The following is a 23,763-nucleotide window of genomic DNA, read 5'->3' on the forward strand; positions in this document are numbered from 1 at the left end:
CTTACCTCTTACCTATGCCACATGGCTATGTTTTGGTTCCTTTTTTACCTTGTATGCCTTGTTTTTCAACAAAACTGACCACCTGGTGGGCAAAGACAATGTCCTAAGCCCTGTGTTCCTTGCAGTGTTTAAGTATAGTGCCGAATCAAACAGGGTGATAACTGGTGGGTTTGGCTTGCCTCGGGCTTCGGGGCAGGACGTGAGGCTCTTCTGAAGGTAAATCCCACCCCGCCTTGTGTGCCGTACCTGCCAGGTTCTCAGGTCCAACAGGTAAACCGTCCCACTGGCAGTGCCCACAGCTGCTCTTTGCCCATTGGGGGAGAAGGCCGCAGCTGTGGGGGGTGAGAAAACTGCCAGGGACAGGCTGGAGCTAGAGGAAGAACAGCAAGAAAGGGAGGAGATGAGGAATGAGGGGAAGGAAGAGGATGGGAATTCGTTTCTGCATTTCTGGGCCTGAACCCCCCTCTCCATGGTGACTGCGGTCTGTTCTTTACTCTCCAGTTTCAGAGAGGGCTGCAGCTTGCTCTCTGGCGGGTTTGCCAGCATCTGGGGTCAAGGGTTTTACCTTTGCTGGCCCCTCAGGGTCTGGGGTTTATTAAGCCAACGTAGCATGCGCTGGAGGTGCCATCGCTGGGAGAGCTGGGGGGCCTGGCGGCAAAGGGGCGAGTACAGAGGCTGGTTGGCTGCCTGCTGGTGCAGGAGCAGTGGGTACTGGCTGAGGACTGAAGCCTGCTGCCTCAGGAAGGTGTGAAATACAGCAACATCAGCCTCAGGAAGCTTCTGTTCCTTGTCAGGGACTGAGGAAGCTATAGAAGAGATGTGGGGTGTCACTGGGGAGCCAGCCTGGACCCCCATTAACCCCAGCACCAAGTCAATCATATGATATGTCTAAAATGCTAAGTCTCAAAGTGTGGCCCTCTGGTCCCACATCAGGAACATCTGTTAAAAGTACGAAGCTTTGGGTCCCACTCCAGACCTAGGAAACCAGAATCTGGGGACGCAGGGATCAGCAGTTTCAACAAGTTTCCCAAGTAATTGTATGCCCACTAAATAAAGTGTGAGAGCCTCTGGTTTAAGAGACCTAAGCAAAAGGTCTCCCAAGAATCACATGCTTACCCTCTTGCCTTTTCACCTTGGAACAGAAATTCAACTGTTCTTTCCATTACACCTCCCTCCGAGCAGGCCGACCCCCATGAACACACCCAGGAGCCACTGCTTGGAGAAGACTCCACCCAGTAACTCATCTCACCATAGAGGGCATGGGCCTCCAGGAGCTGAGACATCAGACCCAGTTCCAGGTGTGCAGCCACCACGTGGAGACTGGTAAGGAACTTTGCAAGAAAGCCACGGTTCCCGCTCTGGAGCTGGGAAAGTCAGACTGGATTCATTAGGGATGTGATGAGCCTGGTGAGGGACGGTCTAGTCTTGGACCCTGCCTGTGCAGCTAAGACCTAGACTTAGGAGCTGGGACAAAGGACCTGAAGGACGAGGGCAGGAAAACTGAAAGGAGAAAGGTACACGGAGTTTGGGAAGGGGGTGAGGGTGATAACGGCAGTGGAGATGATGGTGGTGGTCATGGGGGAGAGGGGTCTCAGAAGAGCCAAAGAAGTTCCTTGGGAGAGGGTGCCTATAGGATCTGGGGACTAACCAGGTGATAAGGCAGGTCTCCCAGAGCTTCAGGAGGGCAACTTCGGAAGGTACCTGAGGCATCAGGGTCACACGTCTTCCAGAGCTGAGCTGCAGGTGTGGGTCACAGGAACAGACACTGAGACGGGCTCGGCCCTGAAGCATCTCCAAAGATCACATACCTCAGGCTACTGCAAGAGCCATCCACCCCCCTGGGGTAGCAGGTGAGGGGGCCAGCCGATGTGGAGTACCAGGTCCCACACAGTCAGTGTCCCGGGGGTTCACTGGGCTGCAGTCACCTGCGATGAGGATGTGTGCCGTCTTCTCCAGCTCTGGCCTCTTCCCATAGCGACATTTAGCGGCTGTTCTCAGGGGCCCATCACGGAGGCAAAGCCGGGCACCAGGGCGCTCCAGGGGTCCCTCCCCTAGCAAACTGATCCCGTGTGAGGGAGAGAAGGCAGGACAAGAGGGAGGAGGCCTGTAAGTGAGCATCTGGCACAGCTGTGGGTTCCCATTCCCACCTCAAACAGTGGTAACTTGAGTGACAGCCATTCAGGGTCTGGGAGACAAGTGTCAGGGGCTATACGGAGGGAAGGGTAGAATGAAGGGAGGATCACATGGGGCCCTCGCTCAAAGACAGGGAGGTACAGAAGTCAGTGGGAACTCAGCTGGGGGCACCTATACCTGCGCAGACTCTGGACGAGGTAGGCAAACGAACCCATGGGGTAGGGGTCCCCGCTGTTACCAGCAGCCACTGCTTCTTCCCAGGTCTTGGTCCCCCTGGGAAGTATCCGCCAGGCACTCAACACTCCATGCAACTGGTCCACGGTCAGACCTAAAAACTCAAGCTCTCTGAGGCCCTAAACCACGCAACGTACCCACCCCCATGACACCTAGTCCCTCCTTGTACCGCTTGCTGAGGCCCCAACCGAACTGAAGGTCATACAACCCCCGAGCCCACTCCAAGTACTGACCGCTGCGGGTGACCTCAAGAGTGGCCAAGGCTTGGGGAAGGACATCAGGGCCGTGCTCTTGTTCCAAGGTGCCCAGGATGTGCTGCAGCAGCAGAGGGACGGTAGCGGGCAGGGTCCGGAGTCTCTCAGACACCTGGGAGGGGACAGGGAGGGGCCTCAGTCAGTGAGGGGAGGGGGAGAAGCAGCTTTGGTTGTGGGTAGGGGAGGGGACATCAGAAAACAAAATGCGAAGGGATGACAAGGAAAGAGCAACGCTGGTGGGAGAGAAGCAGGGCTTGGGGGTGTGGATGAGGAATGGGTGATCACAAGATGGCAAAGGATGAGGGTGGGAGAAAGAGGCTGAATGGAGACTGGGGAGTGGGATTAGGACTTCGAAGATGAAGAGTGAGCGTTCATGTCCTCCACTGACCTGCTCAAAGAGCGTGAAGAGCCTCAGGTGGTCAGTGACCAAGCGCAGGTAGAACGGCAGGGCTGAGCCCCGCTTCACCAGCAGCAGCTGCATCTGAAGACTCAGAGGACTCAGCACAGGACCAGCGAGCCTGGCCACAGCCAGCCCTCCACCGCCTGCCCTCCGTCCTGGCACCAAGCCCAGGGCGGGGCAGCTTCTCCTCTCAGAGGCCCCACCGGGGAAGAGACCCATGGCATCACCTCAGGACACAGCCATCCCTGCCCCCGCACTGCTCTAGCCAGCCAGCCGCGCTTTCAGAAAACCCCGCCTACCCCATTCGACAGCCACAGCTTTCTCCTCCCCTTGCCCGGACAGGCCCTGGAGAGGCCATTCACCACGAGAAAAGGAATGGGTGACATTATAAGGAATCGCAGTTATCTTATTGACAACTTCCCTCGGCTGAGAAAATGAAGGAGCTGGTCTGTGTGGGGCAGCTGCTAGCTTCAGCACCCAGCGTTCTCCCAGCTCCCAGATTCACCCCACACACCCACCCGCCCTGGCCTACACCCAACCTGGTTGTTGAAAGGTGACTCTTCCAGCCGCTTCCCGTACAGAGCCAGCTCCTCTCGCACCAGCCGGGCCCGGGCAGATGGCTCCAGAGGCCCCAGGGCCACCACATGGGCACCTTGGCTCTGCTCGAGTGTCTCCCCCAGGCCGGAATCACTGGACACACTCAGCACCAGGTGCACCCACTGTGGGATTTGGGCAACAGGGTAAAAACGTTGAAGGAAAAGGAGGAGAACGCTCCCTACTGCATCCCACCCCACCTCCTTCTCACACTTACCCGGGGAAGGGTCTTAGGGATCCAGTCCGAGATCAGCCGTCCACGCTTGTCCACCAACCTGTCAGCCCCATCAATGATCAGCACCAGAGGCTGGCCAGTTTTCAGGGACTGAGCAGACTTGGGGAGCAGCCTCTGCTGCAGCTCCCACACCAGGCCCCTGTGTGTGCAGGAGGAAGACCAAGGTCGGCACGGGTGGTGTCACGCGCTATCAACAAGGCTGGGCTGAGTGGGGGAGAAACACACCGGTACGTGCTGGGGAGGGCACTTGGCTCTGGCAGTTGGCCATGCAGATAGGCACAGAGGCGTCTGAGCAAGGTGAGGACAAGACCCTGGTCAGGGCGGGCCCCTGAAAAGTGGAAGAAGACTAAGGGGGCCACCGTGGCCCCATCAGGAGCTTGCAGGGCTGACACAAGAGATGCCTGCATGGGAAGAAACCAGAAAACATGGTCACATTTCACATGCACAAGCTTCCTGTTTCCCACCTCCTTAGCCCTCCTGAGCTCACGCAGCCCTCCCTTCCTGTCCAGGCCTCTGAGACTCTGTACCAGGAAGGTGGTCTTGCCCTGTCCCGACTGCCCGGTCACCAGGCTCAGCCTCCCCCGGTGGCGCCTCAGCTTCTGCACTGTGTCCTGAAGAAGGCGCGGTCGGGCAGGGCTCGGTGGGTTCTTCAGCTGCTGAAAGGCGGCCTGGACCAAGTCATCATCTTGGATGGGCACTGGCTGCTCCAGCTGGACCGCAGGCTGAGAACACATGGGGCAGTGACTACCTATGTTTCCATGTTCCTCAGGACCCCAGGCCTAAAACTCACTGTGCCCCCCACCAAGTTACCTCCCACCCAGGACTACCCGGCCCAGCCTACCCCCTCTCCACTCCCCTGGCCACCAGAGCTCCTGCTGACCTGTAGGTAAAGCTTCTGGATCATATTCCACACGTCCTGCAGAACCAGCTGCCCAAACGTCTCCAGCTCCCCAACATAGGGCCGGCCAGCTGCTACATCACCCCACTTACAGTGGTATCTGCAGGAAAAGCGAGCACAAGCAGGGTCACAGCGGGCCGGGGCCCCCTCACCACCTCGCTCCGTGCAGGTGTTCCTTACCTCTCCCAGCTCACCTGCGACAGGTGATCCCTTCCTGTCTGCTCAGGTAGCTCTTCAGTTCTGAGAGCCGATGGGCAGCCTCTTCAGACTCAGAAATAAAGTCAGACTTCCAGGCATCTGGCACAGAGCTGACCACCAAAGATACCCCAAGAGCGGGGCTGGATTCAGACCCCAGCCTCTCTCTGTCCCCAACCACCAGACCTGGCTGTGGTTCCCTGAAACCCCTCAAGTGGAGATCTCCTGCAAGGCTGCTTTGGTGCTGCAAGGCAAGCCCTCTGGTCCCTGTTTCTCCATTCCAGGTCCCCCTCTTGTACTCTGAATGTTACAGACAGAAGACACGTCCACTGAGCCTGTCTGGCCTTCTTTGGAGACTGAGGCCTGGAGGCAACAGAAGGTACCTGAGGAAGCTAGAATCCCGGAAGTAGATAAGAGGCTGGGCAGAGGGCTGCAGGCGGAGGCCCCGATTCAGGAACTGCATCACCTCCATCTCCGTCACAGAGCGACCTGAAGGGTACTGCTGGGCCTGCAGGGAGAGGCCAGAGAGCAGGCAGGTTCAGTCCTGGTCACACGAACCCCTCCTCTGAGACCTGCCAAGACCCCAGGGCCCCTTCATCTCAGTAATGTTCCTCTCTCCCTCCAGATACAAGCCAGTAAAATATAGCTAATAGCTAACGTTGATGGAATGCCTTTCACATGTGGAGCATTTTTAAAGTAGATTTCTAATTGTTATAATAACCCTGCACTGTAGACATCACTGTTTCTCTTTAATATATGAAGAAGTTGGGGCTAGATTAAGATAAACCGTTTTCCATAACGCTGCACAATGACAGAAGGGAGATCAGAACCCAGCTCTGTCTGACAGCAAAGCCTGATCAGCCCTACCACTTACCTCTCGCACCCCATGGCCAACCCAGAGGTATTTCCCAAAGGAATTCCCTCATCTAGGACTTGATCACTCACAGAACTTTCTACCTGTGTTGCACTTCAGGTCTCAAGGATCTGCCTGTGCAGAGTCCCAGGGTTCTAGACATACCGAGGCTTCTCGCATCCCTGCCCCAACCTTGTCTGTCTTACCCAGAGGAAGTGAGGATGGTCAGGGAGGCTGTAGTTGGGGGGAACATAGCCATAGCGGGAGCCCAGGATGCCCACAAACAGCTGCGAGTTCTCCACCTCCCCTAGGCACACTTCCAGCTGCCTGAAGGATGGTTATAGGGGCGTCATGTCAGGGAGATGGGGCTCTGGCTCACAACCGATAGCATCCAAAGAGCACCCCGTACCCTTGGCATTTGCCCAGGTCAGCTCCCCCACTCAAGCCCCTCATCGCCGACCCAGCCCCTCTTCTCTGTGGCCCCCATACCTGTTCTGACGGGTCTCCTCCTCGGTGACGCCCCAGCGCAGGTCGATGGCATGAAGGCTGATGCAGTGGGGGGCCGCTCGGGCCTGCAGTGCTGGCAGCAGGGACCTCAGCAGCAGGTCCCGTTCCCCATGCATGTCCCGGAAAGTGGAGGAAATGAAAAGCCGGACACTGCGCCATCTGCAGGAAAGCCGGGGATCAGCCCACAGCCCAGCTTCACACACAGGGCTGTGACCTCCCCTCAGCACTGAGAAGTCAGATACAGCAGACTTCAGGGTGGGAGTCCAGCAGGCCTCCAGAGAATAACCTGCTTGTAACCTCAACTGCAGAGCCTAGAAATTAAACCCCACCTGGGGACTGCCAGTGCAAGGGGCACAGGTTCAGAGAGCTAAGATCCCACGTGGCACGCAGCGCGGCCAAAAATAAATAAATAAACCCACTTGCCATTTCTCGGGCACCCCTCCTGTGTCAGCAATAATTATTACACACCTACACTCTGCCCGTGAAATGCTCATGACCGCGCTGTGAGGTAAGCACAAGCATTACCTCCATTGTACTGATCAAGGAACTACAGCTTAAGACATCAAGCAACTAGCCCAAGTTTCAAGCTACTATGTGGCAAAGCCAGGATGGAAAAGCCAGAGCCTGCACCCCTAAGCCCTCTGCCTGAGCCCTGGTGCCTGCCATGCGCCTCGCATCCTAACCCCTTTCCCTAGCAGAGAAACAGGCATGTTCACCATCTGTGTTAGAGACACCCCTACCTGGGAAAGAGGAAGCATTCCTCAGCGAACAGAACAAGCAGCATCTCTACAGTCAGAATTTCAGTCTCCTGAGTTTCTCTAGGTTTCAACTGAAGCCCCTCCCAATTCACAGAGGCATAAAACACAGACTGACCCACGGTGGAAAACAGGAGCCAAGGGGCTTGGAGTATTCTCTTCCAGTGGCCGGAGAGACTGGACCTCTGTCTTCCCTGGGGGCGGTGGAATCTTGAATATTTTGTCCATTTGGCCTACATGTTCTAGAAGGCGGGAGGCCCCACGCTCTGCAATGAACCTGTCATAAAGAGTGACAAAATAAATGAGAGCGAAATAGCAGAGTGAGAATCAGGAAGATCTTCCAAGGGGGCAGGGGACAAAGATATGGCAAGATTAGGTTCACCCAGTTAACTGGAGCTCCTTAAGAAGACCATAAACAGTAAATGTAGACTTGAAATAAGCGAGGCAGCAGAACCACAGGAATGAAAGAACAAAGATGAAACCCAGTTAGAGCCTCTTCTGCTGTGTGCGTGGTTATCATAGGCTTTCTGTTGGGCCAGAGGCAACTGGGCTGAATGAAGGTGTAAAGATTCAGGTTATTCCAGTCTGGGCTTGATCAGCTCAGTACCAGCCATGAAAGCTCCCTGGAGAGGGAGGGAAGTGTATGAGGCTTCCTAACAGGAGTAGGGGGCAATGGGTAGCATCCAAAGGAAAAGGCAGGGGAAAAAAACAAATAAATGGGAATCCTAGTAGCGGAGAGAAAAACAAAGTTAAAAGATTTCTGGATCTGGCATAAATAAATAAAGTTAACATGGAATTTCCTCTGAAACGGAATGGAGCAGAGGCCACAGAGAATGAATAGAAGTGATGTGACCAACTCTTGAGTTGTTCCCTTAAAAGCAAACAGCACAATCTCCCATGTCCCCTTTTCTACTTTCCTACTAGATGTAATACAAAACTAATGGCTGGAACTGGAGCAGCCATCATGAACTATGAGGTGGAAGCAGAGTATTTGAGGATGGTAGAGCAACAGATAGAAGATGCCCAGGTCCCTGTAATACTGTGTTGTTGCCATGCTTAGACATCTGTAAAAGAGGAATAAACTTTTATCCTGCTTTTAAAAAGGAAGTGAGGACTTCCCTGGTGGTGCAGTGGTTAAGAATCTGCCTGCCAATGCAGGGGACATGGGTTCGATCCCTGGTCCAGGAATTCCTGATCCCATATGCTGCGGAGCAACTAAGCCCCTGTGCCACAACTACTGAAGCCCGTGCGCCTAGAGCCCATGCTCCACAACAAGAGAAGCCACCGCAATGAGAAGCCCGTGCACTGCAATGAAGAGTAGCCCCCGCTCGATGCAACTAAAGAAAGCCCACACGCAGCAATGAAGACCCAATGCAGCCAAAAATAAAATAAATAAATTTATTTTTAAAAAAGAAAGTGAACAGAGCAGAGGCCACAGATAATCTCTAAAAGATGTTCTAACAAAGCCCCCAACCTCTCCAGTGTCCATCCTGTACTCACTTCAGTATCCCGTCAGTGCAGCCTGAGAGTGTCACGTCATTGGGATTCAAATCTGTGTATCTGGTAAAGGAAGAGTAGTCACTACCAGTCAGAAACAGTGCCAAGAACACAGAGTCACTGCCCCTAACATCCTAGGATGGACACCCTACCTGTGCACTTTTAATAGGGTTCTGTGCTAGGCTGGGACTGGGGTGGACCATCACGAAGGGGTATGGAGCCGGCCTGAAGACTTCAGAGAAGGTTCTAGCACTTGAAGTGCAATAGAGGTAAGAGACAGAAATGGGGAGGGGTCTGGTGAGTGCGAGTGTCCCACGCTTTAGTAGAGGCAGACAGGAAATATGGATCTCTATCTGCTGGCACTGGGCAAGGAATGTGAGCGCCCTTACAGGTAACCTGTCCTTCTTAGGAGAACACCAACAAAGAGGCACTTGGGATTCACGTGTTGCCAGAAAAGCTGTTTGGCTGCATTTATCAGTTTCTCATTTGTAGTCTGGCCAAAGACGATGACCCTGTCCACCTGTAAGATGAAAAGGGAGGGGCTAAGATGAGGAACAGAGGGATAGTAGAGGTACCAAAGAGCTCAGGACATCAAGAGGTCTCTTGAGGACTGGGGAATTAGGAAAACTCTGAGGTGGGGTGAAAACGGCCTTTTCTGAGAGCACCCAGGGTGGGAAAGCCCACTCCACCCTGACTTGAGGGGCATCAAAGTAGAGTTTGGGGCTGGCAAGACATGGAAGCAACCTAAGTGTCCATCAACAGATAAATGGATAAGGAAAATGTGGTATATGGGATTCCCTGGTGGTCCAGTGGTTAGAATACTGTGCTCTCACTGCTGAAGGCCCGGGTTCAATCCCTGGTTGGGAAACTAAGATCCCACAAGCCACATGGTACAGCCAAAAAAAAGAGGAAATATGGTGTATGTGTGTATATATATATATACACACACATATATATAAATGTGGTGTATGTATATATATTTAGTGTGTATACACACACACACACACAATGGAATACTACTCAGCCATAAAAAAGAACAAAATTTTTCCATTTGCAGCAACATGGGTGGACTTGGAGGGCATTATGCTAAGTGAAATAAGTCAGACAGAGAAAGACAAATACTGTGTGATATCAGTTATATGTGAAATCTGAAAAATACAACAAACTAGTGAATAAAACAAAACAGAAGCAGAGTCACAGATACAGAGAACAAACTAGAGGTTACCAGTGGCAGGGGGATAATATGGGGTGGGGGGGTGGAAGGTACAAAGTACTGGGTATAAGATAGCTCAAGGATGTACTGTACAACAGGTGGAATATAATCAATATTTTATAATAACTGTACATGGAAAGTAGCCTTTAAAAGTTATATTAAAAATTTTTTAATTTTAATAAAAATAATAAAATTTTAACATAAAGTGGAGTTTGGGGTGGGGCAGTGTGTAGCTGGTCATTCAGGCTGACAAGAGCTGACTGTCAAACTTTTAGGAATTCTGTGAGCCAGATGTTAAACATGGACCGTCATTAAATATTAAATTGTATAAGCTTATAATTGAATAAATTATATTAAAAACAAAGGTAACAAATACTAAAAAATCATTACTTCCTAATTATTTTACTACATTTCACTATTATCTACTCTTGACCTTATTTACATTTACTTTATCTCTATTGTGGAAATACTATACAAACTGTGCTGAGCACCTCTGAGTACCTCTTCCCCACTCTGTGTTCACTGACAGCACGTTGGTAGCTTGAAATCAGCCGTGGAAGGAGTAATTACATCATGGAAATTAGAAAATGCTATTAACCAAGACTTATTTTTCCAGATTGCTGGTTGCTAAATATTTACCAGCATGTCACTGACTAGGGGGTTGCAGCCAGCAGGGTATTGTGCATAGCGTGCAAGGAGGCTTTGAGAAATGAGATACATCAGTGTGGAGGAAAATGTTGGGGAGGGGAGGGTTTCTCAGGGACTGGGCAGTACTCACAGGGACCCTTTGGGTAGCCAGGGACAGCAAGTGCTTCCCAAAAGTAGGCAGGGACCATTCACACTTTTCATCCGACTCCTGAAGGAAAGAGACTTGTGTCATGTGGTTGCATGGGAGATGATCATTAAACAACAAATACTATAGTCTGCTCAAGAAATCTTCAGAACTGAGGGACTTCCCTGGTGGCGCAGTGGATTAAGATTCTATGCTCCCCATGCAGGGGGCCTGGGTTCCATCCCTGGTCAGGGAACTAGATCCCATGTGCATGCCGCAACTAAGAGTTCACATGCCACAACTAAGGAGCCTGCATGCCGCAACTAAGGAGCTGGTGAGCTGCAACTAAGGAGCCTGGGAGCCACAACTAAGGAGCCTGCCTGCCGCAACTAAGACCTGGTGCAACCAAATAAATAAATAAATATTTTTTTAAAAAAAGAAAGAAAGAAATCTTCTAAACTGAGTATAACCGAGCCTTTCCTAGTCAGGCTGTTCCCAGGCCTCTGTCTATTCACATATATTTGCATGGTGGGTGTCTGACCTGGACTTGAGCTTGGAGTTTGGTGGCAGTCTTCAGGATACCTTCCTCTGCCTTAATCACAGCAGTCTTCACAGTGCCACTTCCACACAGCAAGAGATCCACCTGCTCTGTCCGTGTCATCATCATTGCAATCAACAGCAGCACATAGTTCAGAGGGGGCTGATTGGACAAGCATCAGGGTAAAATAAGACTCCCCTATTTTAGAATCCACCTTTGCCCACCCAGCTCTAGAGGCCAAATGTCTCCACTGGTTGGGGAAAAGTGGACAAAATCCCCAATTAAGATGGGGCAGCTTCAGCAGTCCCCAGGAAGAGATGACCAGGTAGGAGGTGGAGAAGGGCCAGGATCCCTGCCCAAATTCAACACTGGGATGTAAGGAGGTGAAAGTGACACATATTTTGGTGACAGAAATTTAGAGAGTATTAAGGACCAGCCAAATGTGAAAGGTTAGTGCTACGATCCACGAACATGCTTGAGACCACATTCTAGGAATTATCCCTAGGAACCAAGGTCTGATACTGGGAAGCAAATGCATGTCACTTATTATAGTTCTGAGTGTTTGCCTGGGAGAACCAGGTCTGGGAACAGGATGCCTCTCAGGATCTCCAGCATCCTACCAATATCACCCCATCTTTTCATTCTTTTACCCCTTGTGGGTTGCTCTTGGGAAGGATCCTGTTTGCATTAGCATCTGTCAGATAGACCAAGAGGGTGCGGCCTGGCAGTGGGGGCAGGCTGTGTTTGACGGAGAGGTTCACAGCTGTCTCCAGGGCCTGTCGATACTGAGCCAGCATTGCACGGTCATATTTCCACTGTCTGCAGGCAGGAAAGAAACAGACAGGGGCTTCACTGTTTGCCACTTTGAGGTGGATGGGAAGATGAGAACTTGCCACTCAAGTATAAAGTCTTCACCCCCTCCACAGCCCATCTCCAATGTCAGTAGAGAAAACAGGGACAGAACTTCCCTTGGCCCCCATTCTACAAGACTATCCTAATCCATTCTCATGGCAGGAGAGAAGTCATCTGTAGACCCATTCTCTGAAATCGCTTGCCATGCTGACCACATCAATCCATACTTACTTCATGAGGCAAGATTTAACTGCTACATATTTTTACATTGTAATTTAAAGAACACATGCTAACTTCTTATTCTAAAAAATGGCAATTAAAGGAGAAAGAATCGAACATTCATCCCACCTTCCCAAGACAATCTCTATTTCAAAGTAACTAAATAGCTTTAGTTCACGAGGGAAGTTCTTTTTAGAGTTCTAGCTAATAAATATGGGAATGATAGAAAACCCCCATTCTGCAACTGCTAATGAAACAATTGATTTGGGCATAGACTATCAAATGGATAAACCATTAACTTTACAGTGGAGAAATCAGGCTACCATAACCTAAAAGCACTGATCAATCATCAACACTATGAGTGGGACAGGTAGGCTTCTGGTGCCTCCTGATCCTGTGTCCTACCAGGAGACAAAAATTCTGGTGGTCTTACTCATTGTGTACAAAGGATCACCTACGAAATATTCACGTAAGAAAAAAAGTTAAATATGTATCTATTCAAGCTTTTAGAGTTAATGCCCAGGGTACACGAAATAGAGAAACAAGTGAGATGACACTGGAGAAGTAGACAAATCTAGAATATGGGACCTTCTGTGGGGCCCCCTGAACCTGATTTCCACAGCAAGTCAATGGCATGAAAACAATTAAAAGATTTTAAGAGATTTAAGTAAATCTGGGACTTCCCTGGTGGCACAGTAGTTAAGAATCCGTCTGCCAATGCAGGGGACACAGGTTCGAGCCCTGGTCCGGGAAGATCCCACATGCCATGGAGCAACTAAACCCGTAAGCCACAACTACTGAGCCTGCGCTCTGGAGCCCACGAGCCACAACTACTGAGCCCACGAGCCACAACTACTGAAGCCCGCGTGCCTAGAGCCCATGCTCCGCAACAAGAGAAGCCACCGCATGAGAAGCCCGCGCACTGCAACGAAGAGTAGCCCCTGCTCGCCGCAACTAGAGAAAGCCTGTGCGTGGCAACAAAGACCCAATGCAGCCAAAAATAAAATTAATTAATTAATTAATTAAAAAGAGATTTAAGTAAATCTTAATAACTACATGTAATGTGTGTATGCGTTGTTTGGATCCTGATTTGAATAAACCTGTGAAATGATACTTTTGAGACAACTGGGAAATTTGAATATAGACTAGGTAATAAATGATAATACCAAGGAATTATTTTCAGTTCTGTTAGCTATATTAATGACATTCTGATTACATAAGAAAACGTCTGTTTTAAGAGACACGTGAAATATGGAGGGGTGAAGTAAGATGTATCATATTATTTGGCTTTTTTTTTTTAAAACATCTTCAAAGGGGCACTTCCCTGGTGGCGCAGTGGTTGGGAGTTTGCCTGCCAGTGCAGGGGACATGGGTTCGAGCCCTGGTCCGGGAAGATCCCACATGCCGCGGAGCAATTAAGCCCATGTGCCACAACTACTGAGCGTATGCTCTACAGCCCGCGTGCCACAGCTGCTGAAGCCCGTGTGCCTAGGGCCCGTGCTCTGCAGCAGGAGAGGCCACCGCAATGAGGAGCCCGCACACCACAACAGAGTAGCCCCTGCTCGCTGCAACTACAGAAAGCCCGTGCGCAGCAACAAAGACACAAAGCAGCCAAAAATAAATAAATTAATTAATTTAAAAAAAATCTTCAAAAAAAAAAGAAAAGAAGGGAAGAGAGAGGGATCAGGAAAGGAAGGCTGACAAAATCTAGATTTTCACTGAAAGTGGCTAACAGTTTCATGGGAGTCCATTATATTATTCTCATTACTTTTGTACACGTTTAAATTTTTTCAGTTTTTTTTTTAATGTAGAGAATCCAGCAGTCTCTACCAGTGCTATCCAGTAGAAATAAATTACAATTAATGAAATGAAATGAAATTGAAATTACACAGGTAATGTAAGGTTTTCTAGCAGCCACATTTAAAAAAGTAAAAAGAAACAGGACACATTAATATTACATTTAATTTAGCCTTATATATGTATATTTTTTCACCTCAACACGTAATTAAACAAAAATTACAAATGAGATATTTTACATCCTTTTTCACACTGCCCCGAAATCTAGCACATCTCAGTTCCCATTAGCCACATTTCAAGAGCTCAACAGCCACCTGTGGTTAGTGGCTACCAAACTGGCCAGCAAAGACATCCTGTTTGGACTACATCCTCAGCTTAATTCTTTAATGGCCCCATGTTCTGCCACTGATTCACTGATTCAGGTGAGTCCTGGCCACTGAGTCCTACTAGAAGGTTAGATGAGCCCTGCATTTGTCTTGAATGAAAATGAATAAAGATACTGTGGATGCATCTAAAAGGACAGAGTGCTGGGACTTCACCAAGCTTGTAGAACAGGTTTTATGCCTGACTTTGAGTCTGCTTGATGATAACTATCTTTACATGTGTCAAAAGGAAAAGGAAAGTGAATGGGTCAGAAAATACACAGAGGAGAGAAACAAAAAGAAAAACAAACAGATATCACAGAGAAGAAAAAGAAAGAAAATGTGAACCAGAGCATAAGTAGAGAGGCACTATCATGTACCAATAGGAAGGGAAATGCTACACAGGCTGAAGGAGTCCACAGAAACCAATAAGGCAGTCACAGATAATAGAGTGGAGGCCCAAACACAGATTTTGTTTCATGATCTCTCTACAGGACAATGTTAAAGACAAGGCTTGCTGTGTGAGAGAAGATTGGAAACAGGCAAGTCTCAGCCATTGGAATGACTGACAAGCACGTCATTGCAGAATAAAAGCTGGGGTTTCCAGATGACTCCCAAGCCCTTTCAGGGTGCCTCTTGTTGCCCACCCTTTGCTCCCAGATAGCACACACTCACACACACACCTGGCCTTGTGTATTTTCAGCTTCTTCCGCTTGAGCTGCTCATATATCACGGGGATCATCATTGCTGCCCGAAGTTCCCGACGACTTGGTTTGTAAAACTGCCAGGAATAGGCACACCTCTTGCCATATCTTGTGTTTTTAATTATTATCCGCTTTATCAGTTTTGTGTTGGAAGGAAGTGGCAACTCTGGGTGGCGACAGGTAAGTATCTGAGTCAGGCAGCTTCTATTCCCTCCTCTTGTCTTCCCATCATTGCCTGTCCTGAGTCCTGATCCTTTGGGCTGGCCAGTGTCTGACCTCTGCCCACCCCATACCCTGAGACTGGAAGGCAAGAGGCTGAAAATACCAGTGCTGCTGTCTCATCTGTTCTCAGGCATGAGAGACAAACAGGAGTTGGAAGAAGAGAGATAATACCTTTCTTTTCGAGTTGAGCCTCAAAGTCATTGATGGAATCATGAGCATTAAGGAATCTGAATGGAAACTGCCGACTGTTGATCACTGACTTCTGCAAAGCAAGAGAGGGGTCATGAGCAGAGGACCAGGAAGCATGGGGAGCATCAGAGGCTCCAGGGACCCGGAAGATGAGATAACCACTCTATTAGATCTGTGGGAAGGTGAGGAAGACCCAAATGGATATTAGATAAAGGTGGAGAAGAATAAAGAAAGATGTCCCGTGAGAATACGAGGAAAGGAGAGGAAGTAACAGAAGGTTCCCTGTTTCTTTTATATCAGACTCCCTCTGAAGTTACTTAAATCACAGAAATGATCTCAGAAAATACAAAGGAAAGTTATTATACTCTATACTCTAAGGGATGATGAACCCCCAAACCTGTCTCCCTCAACCTATCTGAAGCTCCATATCTGTTTACAGCCCATATGGAAATAGCTTGGTGGCTATGACCTTCCCCAGCCACTTAGGAGAAGGCTGGCTCCCTGCCCTTCACACGTACAGCATGCTGGAGTCTCTGGAGCACAAGGTTGTGGTGGCGGGTGCTGATTCCAACCCGCAGCAGGTTGCGCAGATTCCGAAGCATGGCCATGAAGGGAAGCTTCCCACTGTCTACGGAAGGTAGGACATAGGGTGAGAAAAGCAAACAAAGGATGAGTGAGAGAGGTCGGAGACCAGAGCCATGCAGAATGTTCAGGTTGGAGCAAATGAGGTACGAACATATGATCTATCCTACCCAAAATGTTTTAAAGGTCTGGAAAGATAACAACTGGGTTGCCTGAGCTTGGAGCAAAACCTAATCAACACTGTTTATGGGATTAGCTATTTCAATAAACAACTGAGGGTATCACTTTGTCTGCTGGCTCCAGCCCTGAGATTGGGCTCAACAGGCAAAATACATTCTCTAATCCACAGTAATGATTTCCAAAGTTTTTAGATGGCTAAAGAGAAATTTCCTAGTGTAATCTTATAAATTATATACATGTAGTACAATCATTAGTTAATATTTCAAGGCAGGATATACATTTAAAGTAAAGGTTCACCATTTACTGTGAGTGTAAATTGATATTTCAAATAGTCTTCTTGATAATTCTTAAGTTTTTTGGTCAATGTCTTGTATGAGCTGATTAAATAGTCATCATTTTTTACTTAAAGATACGTGAGGGCTTCCCTGGTGAAGCAGTGGTTAAGAATCCACCTGCCAATGCAGGGGACACGGGTTTGAGCCCTGGTCTGGGAAGATCCCACATGCCGCAGAGCAACTAAGCCCGTGCGCCACAACTACTGAGCCTGTGATCTAGAGTCCACGAGCCACAACTATCGAGCCTGCGGGCCCCAACTACTGAAGCCTGCACATCCCAGAGCCCGCGCACTGCAACTACTGAGCCCACACGCCGCAACTGCTGAAGCCCGTGCACCTGGAGTCCATACTCTGCAACAAGAGAAGCCACCGCAGTGAGAAGCCCGCGCGCCGCAACAAAGAGTAGCCCCTGCTCGACACAACTAGAGAAAGCCTGCATGCAGCAACGAAGACCCAATGCAGCCATAAATAAATAAATAAAAGAAAAATGGATCTCACAATCAAATTATTTGGTATATACTACATATTCTCCCTCTTAAGAGATTCAAGATGCATACTGGTGTGTTAAAGGCTCTGAGAAATCTTGTAAAAAAAAAAAAATAGAAACTGTTGAATGCATTTAACCCTGATTGTCAAACTCACTGGACCCTGGAACCCTCATTTTAAAATTTTCTAATTTAATGAATTTTATTCCCGCAGAAGCAGTGTCCCACTTATAGGGAAAGCTCTGTCAAGTGATCAGGGGTGATCCTGGCCTAGAAGCTGGCAGATGGATGAGCTGGCCCCAGGTATACAGCCACAACTACTAAAGCCCACGCGCCTAGAGCCCATGCTCCACGACAAGAGAAGCCACCGCAATGAGAAGCTGCGCATCGCAACGAAGGGTAGCCCCTGCTCACTGCAACTAGAGAAAGCCTGCACGCAGCAATGAAGACCCGAGGCAGCCAGAAATAAATAAATAATTAAAAAAAAAAAATTAAAAGAAAAATAAAAAAAAGATAGGTGAAAAAGGGACTTCCCTGGCGGTTCAGTGGTTAAGACTCTGCACTTCCACTGCTGGGGGCACAGGTTCAATCCCTGGTCAGGGAACTAACATCCCACATGCCACACGGTATGGCCAAAAAAGTTTTTTTAATTAAAAAAAAAAAATTAAAAGAAAAATAAAATAAAGATAGGTGAGAAAGATTTGCCCTGAAGCAGAATTTCACTTCTGTCACTTTCTTATTGTTCACTTGTCCCTGTGATATTAGTATTACCTTCAAGTCATAGTTTTGTTTTTTTTTTTTAATTATTTATTTATTTCTGGCTGCCTCGGGTCTTCATTGCTGCGTGCAGGCTTTCTCTAGTTGCAGCGAGCAGGCGGGGGCTGCTCTTCGTTGCGGTGCACGGGCTTCTCATTGCAGTGGCTTCTCTTGTTGCAGAGCAGGGGTTCTAGGCATGCGGACTTCTGTAGTTGTGGCACGCAGGCTCAGTAGTTGTGGCTCACGGGCTCTAGAGCGCAGGCTCAGTAGTTGTGGCGCACAGGCTTAGCTGCTCTGCGGCATGTGGGATCTTCCCAGACTAGGGACCATACCTGTGTCCCCTGCATTGGCAGGTAGATTCTTATCCACTGCGCACCAGGGAAGTCCCAAGTCATAGCTTCTTAATAATCTTTTTAAGGCTTATGTCAATTTTAGAGGGTTAGTTTGGTTAATACTGAATAATAACTCTAAATCCATTTACAATTCAGAGATAAGCTGCAACAAGTCTCATTATGCAGAAACCAAAAAAGAGTGAGGGGGCCCCATCAATGCCCTTGTATTGTGGAACACCTCCTCTTCCTCAAGAAGCCTCAACTATCATACGTGACACATAAACATGTAACATGAACTAAGTGACTACAGGGGTTCAATCTGTAAACATTGGAAACATTCTTTCTTTTAGATAAAGGTCAACATAAATAGGAGGTGTGATATTTTTCCTGGCTACCACCCAGAGATGCGTTCAGACTACATTACAGACCAGGCCTGTTAGTCCCCACCCACATCCCAGGCACTAGCCCTACCATCAGCAGCTTTCATTGGGAAAGTGGTGGTATCTTTTTTAAGGTGATGTAAGTCTCGTTTGAATTATAGCTAGAAAGCTTTAAGCCTGCTGGAAGTCCTGGGGTTCTCCAATCATAATACTTCTGATTTACAGACTGTGTAGAACAATTATGTTGTATACACAACGTAAATGATGTGTGACAACGCATGAACTATTGCATCCTCTGTCAACTCATTAGTTTTGCTCAAATGTTGCTACGTATGAAAGATTTTCTAGATCACTTTGATAAGAAATTAAGTTCAATATCATATTTATTGATATGATACTAGATGAATAAATGAATATTCATCCTACAGATTGAGAAATTCACTGATTTCATTCCAAATAATTCATTAATGAGTTGTTAATGAGCCTCTGGTTTCCAAAGAGGGATCTGTATATCTAATTATATTTTATCTTATATTTTATAGTTATATTTATTTTATTAATTTTCATATCTATATTTATATAATTATATGTTATATAGTTCCTAAAGCACATAATTGATTAGTACATGTATAAAAATTTTTTAAATATATATATATATATATATATATATACATATATTCTGGTATATCCCAAAAATTGTTTCTGCAATAAGTGATCCAGTGGTCTGGAGACCACTGGTTTAGATTATGGGCATTGGTCTCAACCAAGATAAATAGCAGATTTTCAGAGGCAGAGGGAGGAAAGGGGAGATGATGCATACTAGAATCACCAACACATGTTGATTGCCATCCAGGCTCCTTTATCCTACTCTACCCAAAGTTGTATCAACATTGCAGAATAAGTTGTCAAGCATGTGTATGTGTGTGCGTGTGTGTGTGTGTGTGTGCGCATGTGTGTGTTTTAATTCCCATGTGATTCTGATACATACAGCACTAGTGACAACCCCAAAGTGGGAGGAACGATAAGCAGTTAAGCTTTTTGGGCTGCCCTGAGTAACACCTATAAATGGCAGCTTACTGAGCAATAAAAGCCAACTTGGGCTTCTGAAGCTCCAAAATATGAAGTCCAGAAAACTCAAGCAGTCAAATGGGCTGTCAGGTGTTTTTCAACAGAAAGAAGTTGACTTCAAAGATGAAAGAGGACATAAAAGAAAAAATGGAACAGGAATATCCTTCTATAGTTAAAAATAAACTAGCAAAAGAAACAGACAGAAAGAGAAGACTGAAACGAACTTGGTCTTCCCCATTTGAATTCTTTTTATCAGTGTGGGCAAATTACCTAAAACATCCATGTCCTAAAAAATGGGTTTTGGGGGCTTCCCTGGTGGCGCAGTGGTTGAGAGTCCGCCTGCCGATGCAGGGGACACGGGTTCGTGCCCCGGTCCGGGAAGATCCCACATGCCGTGGAGCGGCTGGGCCTGTGAGCCATGGCCGTTGAGCCTGCGTGTCCGGAGCCTGTGCTCCGCAACGGGAGAGGCCACAACAGTGAGAGGCCCGCATACCGAAAAAAAAAAAAAAGGCTTTTGGTGGAGATTCCAGTATGCCACGTACTAGTCCTACCTTGTTTGGATGAGTTACACAGATATTGACACAAGTGAAATCAGATAGAAGGTACTGCTTTTGTCATGTGTTGATAAAGGCTTGTGTATCACCTAACCACGTCTGGAATTATGACCTACCTATGATGCCAGTGCTATTCAAAGCAGGTGCCACTGTTCACTTTGGTGTGGTCAACAGCAGACCTGATAAATGCAATCATTTTCAGTGATGGAACTGCCAAGTAAGAGAATAACTGCACCATGCCATGGAAAGCTTCTAGTCAGGGTCCAAAACATAGAGGCATGAATGAGGAAGAGAGGAAAGAAGTGTGACGGTCAAGGTTACTCTACCAATGAGTTCCTCCCAGACGGAAGCTTTGTTCCCCCACAAGCTCAGCTCTCGCTCCCAGGTCTCTGGCTTAGCAAGCTTCATCCGCTTCCCGGCTCTGCTAGAATCCCAGGGCCCCGGGAGGCGACTTCGAGAAAAGGCCTGTAGGTTGGAGGGGTATCTGGAACAGAGGAGGAAAAACTTAGGATTTCAAAGCCAGCTGAAAATAACTGAGAAAAGGAATGGTGAGTCAGTCAAAGCTAGTGAGTCACATTTAAGGCCAGGTCTGCCCAAATTAATGTTGCTGGGGTCCAACTACAGGGATTAGGGCCATGGGTGTTGAAGAATCAGGCCATTACCCGGATGGAGCGTGTGCTCAGGGTACATCTTCTCACCTGCAGCCCAGGAGGGCCTGGACAAGCTGTGCGGGCTCATGGATGTGCAGTCTCTGTACCAACTTCTTCAGGGTGAAACTTGGCTCATTCTTTTTCTCTGACACTGCACTGCAGGTTGCCTCAAACTGTGGAAATATCCACAAGTCCCACAGGGGTCATTCAATCTATGACCATGGTCACTTTCTTCAGAAAACAAAAACCAAGACTATCCTATAACTACGGTAATTTCTTTCCCCAAAGTAGATTTGGGCAAAGAATAGGAATAGAGGGTAAAACTCTCCAACAGCAAGAGCTTCTGTGATGAACATAACAGAGTAGGTCTATGGGGTCACCGTGTTTCATTTACACAAGGTTGAACTATCAATGGTTAACATGGGATGACTGGGTGGTGACAAGCAAGATGGGGCTTGAATAAACAGAAAACACCTTGTTCTTAGAGGGGGGAAGAGGGAAAAGCAGCTCTTATTTAAATCACTGAGATCTAGGGGCTTCCCTGGTGACACAGTGGTTAAGAATCTGCCTGCCAATGCAGGGTACACGGGTTCGAGCCCTGGTCCGGGAAGATCCCACATGCCGCAGAGCAACTAAGCCCATGCGCCACAACTACTGAGCCTGTGCTCTAGAGCCCATGAGCCACAACTACTGAGCCCGCGCATTGCAACTACTGAAGCCCACATGCCTAGAACCCGTGCTCTGCAACAAGAGAAGCCATTGCAATGAGAAGCCCGCGTACCGCAACAAAGAGTAGCCCCCGCTCTCCGCAACTAGAGAAAGGCCGCACGCAGCACCGAAGACCCAACGCAGACAAAAATAAATAAATAAATTTTAAAATAAATAAATAAATAAATCGCTGATACCTGCAGCGTGTAAATGGAGGCATCAGCACAATGCAGGCTGTGAGGAGTTAAAAAATGAAAGAAGCTGGCTTTCAGAATCTTCTGTTAGAAGAGCTAAGTTTGGGTTGTATTAATAGGATGAAGAGAAAAGACCAATGGACCAACTGAGGATGTATTTTCTTGTAATACTAATATATTTTCCTAAAAATCTATTTTAATGATGATGATGATGAAATCATCACTTAGTGCCAGGTATTGTTAGAAATACTTTAAATACAGTAACTGATCTAATCTTCACAAAAACCCAATGAAGAAGGTACTGCTATTATCCCCATTTTATATGTGAGTAAAATGAGGCAAGAGGGAGTAAGCCATTCAGCCAAGGTTCACAGAGCCAGCAACTGGTGCGGGGGCAGGTGGGGAGATTCAAACCCAGATGGTCTGAATCCAGCTTCTACGCTCTTAACAGCGAAGACCAGTGTCTTGTTATTAAAGTAAAAGAAAAAAACTTTTTTTGTTTGGTTTGTTTTTAAAACTTCCTATGGAAGGTGGATATTTCATAATGTTTTTAACTCACTTATCCAGCTGGATGTGCCATCTGTCAGTGAAGAATGACACCAAGGAGAGCAAAATGGAAATAAAAGGAGCCTTTCCCGGGGCTCTCAAAACCCCATAATCGCAGCTGAGAATTATCCAGGTAGGACATTGGCATGTGCCTACCATACCCACTAGTAGTATTTCTGGACCAAATGGAATTCCATTTCTAAACATTAGCTGAGGAAAGACCGTACGTGTATGTTTAGAACCCCAGAACGAGGCACTCACCATCCTCTGTTCATCCTGAAGAGGCCGAATGAACTTTGGCAAGTATTTCTGTGTCTCAGAAAATGTATGCTCCTTCTGTAGGGACAGGACAAGCCATCTTAAAAGGGGAAGTGGAGGCTGTCCCTAGAGAGACCCATTCCAATAGCCCTGAAGGCCCATCTCTACCACAAAGGAAACTGGCTGGGAAAAAGGCAGGCCCTGCCCTCTCTGCCCTCTGAGCTCTACCCAGCTCCTCTGCATTTCTCTGACTCCTTCTGTCCTGGTGGTAGAAACATGTCAGCTGTTTAAGGAGGTCAGCGTGTTCCCTCATCCCTCTCACTTTCCGGGGGAAAAGGGCCTAGGCTGTGAATGCCCAGGGTAGAGGCAGGGACTGACTGGAGGGCGGGGTGGCCGGCGGGGGCGCCTCTTGGCCCGGTGCTTCCGAGGGTTATACTTAGCCAGCTGGTACTCATCAAACTGGGCAAATCTGTCCGTCATCGCAGCACGCAGGCAGGCAGGCAGGGGCACCAGCCTGTCCTCCTCTTCTCCAGTCAGGAGCTGTCAGAGAGACGAGAAACCCTCAGGAGCGAGACCCTCCAAAACAAAATGAGAGCACTTCATGGGGTTAAGTGACAGCACAGGAGAGGAAGTCCCCAGCCCCAGCTCTACAACGACAATTTCTGTGGTCCTGGACTTGAGGGCAGACTTCTCAGATTCTTATTCTCTTCACTGGAAACACGAGGTCCGGAATAACACCAAGTTTTCTCAAACTCAGTCCAGCCCTTCTCAATCATATTCTCCCTGTTGGGCAACCCAGCCTGGTACCAGGAGAAGCTGTCCTGTCTGGGCACCGGGATTGAGGACAGCTGAGGGCAGGCCAAAGTGTCTGAGAATTTTCTCCACAGATGCAGTGAGCAAAGGAGAGGAAACCAAGTGAGGGTCAAAAGTCAGGGAACTGAATGCCATACCTGGTAGAACCTGGCTACCTGGATCCAATCAGAAGGCAGCTGGACAATGGCACAGAAATATCGTCGCAGGTAGGGGCGGCAGACTGGCAAGAAGGCAGCAATGGCCAAGACTTTGTTGGCCACATCCCGGACATTCAGCTGCCGCCTGGCGTACAGAGATGCCTAGGGCACAGGGTAGGGAGCGCTGGCCTCTCAGCCACTTCTGCACAGCACCATGCCCTAATTTGCTTATCTAATCTGCCTGCATAAAACCTTTCCTGAGCCCTCCATATTGTCTGTAAATATAAAATCCAAGCCTCTTGGCTTGGCATTCTATATCTTCCATGATCTAGCCCTTATTCACCAGTCTTCTCCTAAGTCTA

General features: G+C 48.2%; 1 protein-coding gene across 3 annotated transcripts in view; it reads right to left on the reverse strand.

The window, feature by feature from the left end:
• Positions 1-23,763, reverse strand: part of TEP1 (telomerase associated protein 1) — a 41,667-nt gene that overhangs the window by 9,589 nt on the left and 8,315 nt on the right. For all 3 annotated transcript variants that reach the window (XR_003005457.1, XM_024761300.1, XM_024761301.1), the window contains exons 5-35: positions 23,402-23,563; positions 22,830-22,991; positions 22,455-22,529; positions 20,794-20,918; positions 20,422-20,579; positions 15,942-16,051; positions 15,406-15,496; positions 14,992-15,178; positions 11,729-11,897; positions 11,082-11,240; positions 10,547-10,624; positions 8,945-9,075; positions 8,559-8,618; positions 7,177-7,335; positions 6,286-6,462; positions 6,003-6,123; positions 5,327-5,451; positions 4,943-5,056; positions 4,731-4,848; positions 4,378-4,572; positions 4,076-4,251; positions 3,833-3,989; positions 3,561-3,740; positions 3,010-3,102; positions 2,601-2,733; positions 2,311-2,461; positions 1,926-2,059; positions 1,649-1,737; positions 1,250-1,364; positions 566-806; positions 247-370 (exon numbers count right to left, since the gene is read on the reverse strand). Coding sequence is in view for 2 of the 3 variants with exons in the window: in XM_024761300.1 (XP_024617068.1) it covers positions 247-370; positions 566-806; positions 1,250-1,364; positions 1,649-1,737; positions 1,926-2,059; positions 2,311-2,461; positions 2,601-2,733; positions 3,010-3,102; positions 3,561-3,740; positions 3,833-3,989; positions 4,076-4,251; positions 4,378-4,572; positions 4,731-4,848; positions 4,943-5,056; positions 5,327-5,451; positions 6,003-6,123; positions 6,286-6,462; positions 7,177-7,335; positions 8,559-8,618; positions 8,945-9,075; positions 10,547-10,624; positions 11,082-11,240; positions 11,729-11,897; positions 14,992-15,178; positions 15,406-15,496; positions 15,942-16,051; positions 20,422-20,579; positions 20,794-20,918; positions 22,455-22,529; positions 22,830-22,991; positions 23,402-23,563 (4,269 nt within the window). In the remaining variant the exon portion in view is untranslated. The remainder of the gene's footprint in view (positions 1-246; positions 371-565; positions 807-1,249; positions 1,365-1,648; positions 1,738-1,925; positions 2,060-2,310; positions 2,462-2,600; positions 2,734-3,009; positions 3,103-3,560; positions 3,741-3,832; positions 3,990-4,075; positions 4,252-4,377; positions 4,573-4,730; positions 4,849-4,942; positions 5,057-5,326; positions 5,452-6,002; positions 6,124-6,285; positions 6,463-7,176; positions 7,336-8,558; positions 8,619-8,944; positions 9,076-10,546; positions 10,625-11,081; positions 11,241-11,728; positions 11,898-14,991; positions 15,179-15,405; positions 15,497-15,941; positions 16,052-20,421; positions 20,580-20,793; positions 20,919-22,454; positions 22,530-22,829; positions 22,992-23,401; positions 23,564-23,763) is intronic.

The sequence above is a fragment of the Neophocaena asiaeorientalis genome, unplaced genomic scaffold, assembly GCF_003031525.2.
Source record: "Neophocaena asiaeorientalis asiaeorientalis breed wild unplaced genomic scaffold, Neophocaena_asiaeorientalis_V1.1 scaffold95, whole genome shotgun sequence".
In the NCBI taxonomy this organism is placed as follows: Eukaryota; Metazoa; Chordata; class Mammalia; order Artiodactyla; family Phocoenidae; genus Neophocaena; species Neophocaena asiaeorientalis.